Source organism: Octopus bimaculoides, chromosome 9 (genome assembly GCF_046866305.1).
Source record: "Octopus bimaculoides isolate indiv1 chromosome 9, ASM4686630v1, whole genome shotgun sequence".
In the NCBI taxonomy this organism is placed as follows: Eukaryota; Metazoa; Mollusca; class Cephalopoda; order Octopoda; family Octopodidae; genus Octopus; species Octopus bimaculoides.
This window is the reverse complement of record NC_142936.1, coordinates 16896076-16903878: the sequence shown is the minus strand read 5'-3', so window position 1 is coordinate 16903878 and position 7803 is coordinate 16896076. Positions and strand designations below refer to the sequence as shown.

General features: G+C 37.4%; 1 protein-coding gene across 2 annotated transcripts in view; it reads left to right on the top strand.

The window, feature by feature from the left end:
- The window catches only part of LOC106869659 (tubulin alpha-3 chain), a 12317-nt gene extending 5639 nt beyond the window's left edge, over nt 1-6678 (top strand). The window contains exons 1-3 of one of the 2 annotated variants that reach the window (XM_052970440.2): nt 1-844; nt 4971-5193; nt 5308-6678. The exon at nt 1-844 is cut by the window's left edge and continues 1560 nt beyond it. In XM_052970440.2, the coding sequence (XP_052826400.1) occupies nt 842-844; nt 4971-5193; nt 5308-6434 (1353 nt within the window). In that variant the 5' untranslated portion in view covers nt 1-841 and the 3' untranslated portion in view covers nt 6435-6678. The remainder of the gene's footprint in view (nt 845-4970; nt 5194-5307) is intronic. The other variant, XM_014915478.3, reaches the window with a different exon arrangement.
- The last annotated feature ends 1125 nt before the right edge of the window (nt 6679-7803 follow it).

Here is a 7803-nt window from a genome sequence, read left to right as displayed (position 1 = left end):
CATGTGTTCGTGTATATGATAATCTATTTAGATACTTCTATTGTTTATCGTTGTCTGCGTGTTTACGTTGGAATGACAGTCTGTTGTCTGTTACGGTAAACTACTAAACTACTTTGTGTATTTGCGAATGTACATGCCTTTCATATTTTATTCCTCTTTAGTGTTTGTGTACGTATTAGACTTTGTGCAAATGTGTTTCTTGTTTAGCCCTAGGTCAGACCTGATTGAGCAAAGATACAGCAGTCACTGTCTCATTTTCATACTACATGTAGGCATACCGCAACATAGATCGGTAATTGCTTCCAAGAAACAACTTAACACGAAAAGACATTTTCCAAAAATTTATCAGTTTTAATAAATGGTTTCTACGTATTTTAACATGTGTATTATTTGATTTTTCTCCTCAGTAAAGGTATTTAGGTGGGTTTTTAAAAATTTTCATAATTTTAAGTATATTTGCTGAGACCGACGACGTAAAGTCGGATAAAAATCTACTGAAGTCGAGGTTTATTATTTTCTTCATTGATTTCTTTTCAAAAATACGTAAAGTCGAAAAAGACGTAACTCGAAACTGCGTATGTTATATAGTATGTATGTAACTATATTATCAAATGTTGCTTTCTCTAAAACGTGGATACACTAAAAATCATGGTACGATCTCAGACGTTCATAACCAATATTTGGCCTCATTAAGGATATATCGAATCCATAAGCGAACATTGCAGTACTACTACATCAACCATACCTCCCAGCGACTGCTACAACTGCAGCATCTACAACAACTAATACCACTACAGTCTCATCTTCGTCTTTCAAATTATCTTAAGATCCAAAATCCATTATGGTAAGATTAATTTTAATTATCATCAGTGACATCGTCATTATTATTATATAGTAAGTGACCGCTATTTTACGTTTCGAGGTTGAATTTATTATTCAAATAGAAGTAGAATGGTAAAGAAATGTATGGATGGTGAACCAACTTGTTTCTCTTTACTTTTATAAATTTTGAATTCTTGGTTCTTTTATGTGATTATTCTATTGTTAATTAGCCCCAGGCTAGCCCTGATAGATGAGCTCTGTTGATCAAAGGCTTTTAAATCGTGAGCATCTCTCTTCTTGTATATCTAGGACTCCACTGTTAAATGTGTCATATAATTTAGAAAAAAAAAATTCAGTAGGGTATGATTTAAGTGAAATTTGGCTGTTATTTCTTCCAATTCGATCAACCACATAGGAGCTCCCTCATTTTGTCTCATTTTTAAATATTTTCAACTGTTATAAATTCATTTTCATATAAGCAAGCAAATGAACAAGAAATCTGTCAATAAAATTACTTATGGCAGTTTGGTATTATAATTATGTTAGTGATTGGTGGTGTGATTTGATGGCTATATTTTTATGTATTCTGACCATCGTTGTTAACCACTGATGCAGGTCTATTCTGTAACCATGACCATCCTGTCTGTATATATATGATTACATTGTCTAACATGTCATCTCCTTTCTTAAGACAAGTAGTGTGTTTTAACGGAGATTTGACTGCTATTTCTAGTAGAACAAACTGTTAAAATTCTATGCTGAGAGAGTGAGCGAGTGACAGAAAATTGTTAATGAAAAATAGAGAAACATTGCATAGAACATCTTATACAGGTAAATTTACTGTCAATACAAACCTCATCATTTTAACATTCATTTTTCCATGCCTGCATGGGTTGGACAAAATTTGTTGAAGCAGATTTTCTACAGCCAGATGCTTTTTCTTCATCTCTTTCCCAATAGCCAGACATTTTTTACAGAAGATTGGGAATGACTGATGCTCATTTACAATCATCATGTGAAATCAAGCCAAGAGTACACAAACGCACACACACATACACACAGCAGGCTTCTTTCAGTTTCCATATCCCAAATTCACTCACAAGACTTTGATTGGCCCAAGACTATAGTAGAAGACAATTGCATCATACTACTAAACATTTCAAATAAAACAATGCTTCTCAAAATGGGCAGTACTACCTCATGGGGTGTGGGAACTTGGGATAGATACAGTTTTCTTAGAGTTTGTCTCCTATTTAAGTATTGACTTGAAAAATATTTAAATATATATGCAGACATGGCTGTGTGGTAAGAAGCTTATTTCCCAACTACATGGCTCTGGGTTTAGTCCCACTGCATGGTACCTTGGACGAGTGCCTTCCACTATAGCCTCAGGCTGATCAAAGCCCTGAGTGGATTTGATAGATGGAAACTGAAAGAAGCCCATCATGTGTGTGTTTGTGTTTGTTGCCCCAACACCGTGTTTACATCCCTGTAACTTAGCAGTTTGGCAAAAGTGACCAATAGAATAAGTACCAGGCTTTTAAAAAAATAAGTACTGGGGTTGATTCATTTGGCTAAAAAATTCTTCAGAGCAGCCTCGGCATGGCCACAATCTAGTGACTGAAACAGATAAAAGATAGTATTGATAAGCTGCTTGTTAGCCATAAAACAACATCAACAATAGTAATAGATTTTGAAATGTGAATAAACAAAACTGAATGTATGAGATAGTGTCAAAAAGTTCCCAAACTAGTTTTGTAGTGTGCCAATAGATGGCAGCACATGGTTGTGTGCACCATGAGAGCTAACAGTGACCTTCATGAAACAGTGTGCCAAGTGACATTGCTGGGTTTATTTCGCAAGTTGTGAAATTTGTGTTTTTGTGATCATGTGTATGCTGTAGTTTGCAATTTTGTCATAGACTGGAACAAAGAGAGCTAACATGAAATTTTGCATTAAACTTGAGAAGTCTGCTACTGAGACACTGAGCCTGCTTCAGCGAGCTTACGGTGATGAGGCAATGAGTCATATGCAATGTTTCAAGTGGCATAGGTGTTTCAAAAGCAGAAGAACATCCCTGAAAGATGATGAGCAATCTGGGAGATCTGCCATAAGCATCACTCCTAGAAATGTGGTAGTGTGCATCAAGAATTCATCCCCCAGGGTCAGATCATCAATCGAGAGTTCTACTGTGAGGTTTTGAAGTATTCGAGGGAAGACGTTTGGCAAAAGTGACTGGATCTGTGGAATGTGAAGAATTGGATTCCTCAGTGAGCTCCCCTCCCTCTTGAGTTTCTCATCAAAAAACATGATATCGCTTCTGTACCCGCCCTATTCACCAGATTTAGCACCTGCGGACATTCGATCTCTTCCCCAAGATGAAAATGTAACTCAAAAGTTACTGTTTTAGCACCATTGTCAAGATCCAGAGCGAATTGCAGAAGGCTTTCGACTTGCTTATGGAAAACGACTTCCAGGCCAGATTACAAAAGTAACAGGAACACTTGGACCGGTGTATTGTGGTGCAAGGTGACCATTTCAAAGGAGATGATACTAAAACTTAGATATATAAGTTATTTTTTATTAAACATAACTAGTCCTGGAACTTTTTGATGCCACCTATGTATATATGTCATTAACAAAAGTATAATTTAAAAGACTGAGATACCTGGCTGGCTGGCTGGTCACATACTTCTGTCATTTAGGCACCTCTGATCCAGTCATTTCTCCACTTCCTGTCTTAATACATCCGACTCTCCCTTTCTTCAGTCGTGTTTTTCTTGCAGGTGTTGACTTACGACATTTGAAACAGAACATTAACAGCATCAATATCACCTCTCACAGAACGGCTGCATTTACTGCTTATTTATTACTACCCTTCACTCTCTTCCATACTATACTTACACTCCTCTAACTCTTGTTTTCCTCCTAACCCTATAATACTTGTTCTGTTCTCTTTTGTTTACTTCCTTGGTCACATTTGCCCTGAACAAATAGGAACAACATAAAGAGGTTCTTTTTTTTTTTTTCAGCCTTGCATTGGACAGGTCAACTTCTTTAGTGCTGGTGCCATAATAAAATGAACCCAGTATGTTGTTAAGTGGTTGTTTAATGAATGAACTTAAAGAGATGTCTTTATTCTTGTTGAGGGTGTTGCAAATTTTATAGTACTTGTACAATGTTAAAATCACCTGCACTTTGTATAGTTGTAAATATTTGCAAGGGCATTTAGCCATAGAAAGCCTGCAATAATGAACTAAATGCAAGTTTTAGTCTTGCAACATGTCTAGGAAGGGACTAACCCCAAATATGGATTAACTCAGAATGTGACAACCTGTCCAATTTGTGCCAATATGGCAAGCAGGTCTAAAATGAGGATTAATGGATGTCTATCTTGCTAGTTTAGTGGCTTACCAGCCATTATGATAACAACAGAATCCATAAAGAAAAGAAACATGTCTAATGGTTACATGACTTATTGATTGTTTAAGTAATTTACTTTGTAATCATGTGGTGCAAGGTTCAGTCCCACTACCTGGCATCTTGGACAAGTTCTTTGGCTTTCAGGTCAACCCAAGATTTGTGACTCAAGTTGGGTAAGTAGAAACTATAGAAGCCTATTGGATAGACTGTACAATGATACAAAATAACCACCTTTATTACCCTGTGTCAAACTTGTTCTGATTGACAGTTATATTCAGAGAGCGTGTATTTATGGAATACTTGATCACTTACATAGTAATTCTATAAGTAGGTAGTTCAATGATTAAAGAAGGCATTAATGGAATCAACTAAATTTCATTGATGTTTTTATATCAACTTAATGATTCATTCATCACTAGGGTCCCAATAAAGTTGAGCCTAATAAAAACTGTCTCCAGGGTTATCTCTCATACTTGCCATTGATTATTGAAGCTACATTATTGATCAGAAGTCTTTTCCTAACTACAGAATTATTTCAGATGACATTTATAATTTTCATTATATATATATATATATATATATATATATATATATACATATAAATATATAATTTACTACACACATATACTCATGTAGAGATGATGTATATGTATGCATAGAAAAAAATGTTTACCCAGCCAAATGTCATCAGTATTTCTCTAAAATTATGTATTATCTTATTCCAGAGGGAATGTGTCAGTATCCACGTTGGACAGGCTGGAGTCCAGATTGGTAATGCCTGCTGGGAACTTTATTGTCTGGAGCATGGAATCCAGCCAAATGGCCAGATGCCATCTGATAAAACAGTTGGCGGTGGAGATGACTCTTTCAACACTTTCTTCAGTGAAACAGGGTCTGGAAAACACGTCCCTAGGGCTGTTTTTGTAGACTTGGAACCCACTGTTGTTGGTGAGTATTTTCAGATGTATTTCTGTACCTTACTGTTAAATTTTGGAAATTCTAATGCCATTCAACTTTTGAACAGATGATTCACATGAGTTTTTTGTTTTTTTTTACTTTCAGATGAGATTCGTACCGGTCAGTACAGACAACTTTTCCATCCCGAGCAACTCATCACAGGAAAGGAAGATGCAGCCAATAACTACGCCAGAGGTCATTATACTGTTGGAAAAGAACACATTGATTTGGTTCTTGACAAAATTCGCAAACTTGCTGACCAATGTACTGGCCTTCAAGGTTTCTTAATCTTCCACAGTTTCGGTGGTGGTACTGGTTCCGGATTCACATCTCTTCTTATGGAACGTCTCAGTGTTGACTATGGAAAGAAGTCTAAACTAGAATTCTCCATCTATCCTGCTCCTCAAATAGCAACTGCTGTTGTAGAACCATACAATTCTATCCTGACCACCCATACCACTCTTGAGCACTCTGATTGTGCTTTCATGGTTGATAATGAAGCTATCTACGATATCTGCCGAAGAAATCTTGATATTGAGCGACCTAGCTATACTAACTTAAACCGTTTAATTGCTCAAGTTGTCAGCTCAATCACTGCGTCTTTGAGATTTGATGGTGCTCTTAACGTTGATCTGACTGAGTTTCAGACCAACTTGGTACCTTATCCTAGGATCCATTTCCCATTGGCTACTTATGCTCCAATCATTTCTTCTGAGAAAGCCTATCATGAACAACTGACTGTAGCTGAGATTACAAATGCCTGCTTTGAACCAGCAAACCAGATGGTTAAGTGTGACCCACGTCATGGGAAATACATGGCCTGCTGTATGTTGTATCGTGGTGATGTCGTACCAAAAGATGTCAATGCTGCCATTGCAACTATCAAGACAAAGAGGTCAATCCAGTTTGTTGACTGGTGTCCAACTGGCTTCAAGGTTGGTATCAATTACCAACCACCAACTGTTGTTCCAGGAGGTGATCTTGCTAAGGTTCAACGTGCCGTGTGCATGTTGAGCAACACCACAGCTGTTGCTGAAGCTTGGGCTCGTCTTGATCACAAATTTGACTTGATGTATGCCAAACGTGCTTTCGTTCACTGGTATGTGGGAGAAGGTATGGAAGAAGGTGAGTTCTCTGAAGCCCGTGAGGATTTGGCAGCTCTGGAGAAGGACTATGAAGAGGTTGGAATTGATACAACTGAAGCTGAAGATGAAGATGATGAGGAATACTAAATCACTCAGTAATATTGTGACCACTCTCCCACAAATAAAGATCTAAATCCTTTACTTTGTATTTTTTTCTTATTTGTTGGAGTGGCAAAAAAAAAAAACAATAGGGCACAGAGATTAATGTTCAGGGAAATATATTGTCAACATTCTAAATCCTGAATTAAAATCTTAAGAATTGACTTTGATTTTGTATATTTCTCTTAATCAATAAAGTATCAGTTATCTACTGAGATCATCCAATTCCCTATACCCATCTCTTTGCTACTTCCTAGCAAAAAAATTAAAAAAGCATTTGTAATTCCATGCAAATGTGTGAACTCTTATTTGGTAGGCATTCAAAAAATGTATTTTTTATAGAACTATTCACTTTGTTATTATTGGTAGAATAACAGCATGATTCTTGTTAAAACTGTAGATGACCAAGTTAGCATTCCAAGCATTCGAGACACTCAAGTTCGAATTGATTTAGTCTGTAGAGCTGAAAATAAGTGCCATAAACAGAGTACATGTAATTAATTGTAAGCTGAGGAAGCTACGTGTGTTTCATTAGCATGTAGCATATGATTGCGCCTCCACGTGTAGGCGCAATGGCCCAGTGGTTAGGGCGGGCAGCGGACTCGTGGTCATAGGATCGCGGTTTCGATTCCCAGACCGGGCGTTGTGAGTGTTTATTGAGCGAAAACACCTAAAGCTCCACGAAGCTCCGGCAGGGGATGGTGGCGAACCCTGCTGTACTCTTCCACCACAACTTTCTCGCACTCTTACTTCCTGTTTCTGTTGTGCCTGTAATGCAAAGGGTCAGCCTTGTCACACTGTGTCACGCTGAATATCCCTAAGAACTACATAAAGGGTACACGTGTCTGTGGAGTGCTCAGCCACTTGCACGTTAATTTCACCAGCAGGCTGTTCCGTTGATCAGATCAACTGGAACCCTCGACGTCGTAAGCGACGGAGTGCCAACAACAACAGCATATGATTCAACTTATCCTCTGACTATGACTTAGGGAGAGATGTCAGTTTTGTGATGTCATCTTACTCTAAATGCACAACATTTAAGATAGTTCTTACATAATGATGTTACTACTGATTGGGACAGTCATAACATTTCAATACCAGGTGATTCAGACCAAATTTGACAGCTAATCACTAGAATACAAGGGGGTTAATAATGGTATTTGTAAGACTGGCATAGTAACTAGGCTACAATTTGCTGAGGCGATAGTCTAATCTTCTGTTATAATTGCATTTACACTGAGAAAGATTTATTGGAATATCAAATTGGTCCCAGTACTTGACAAGGATAGTCATGACTAGAATGCTTTTATTCAATGTCTGGTTCCTTACTACCTAATTGATTGAAAGCTAAACACCA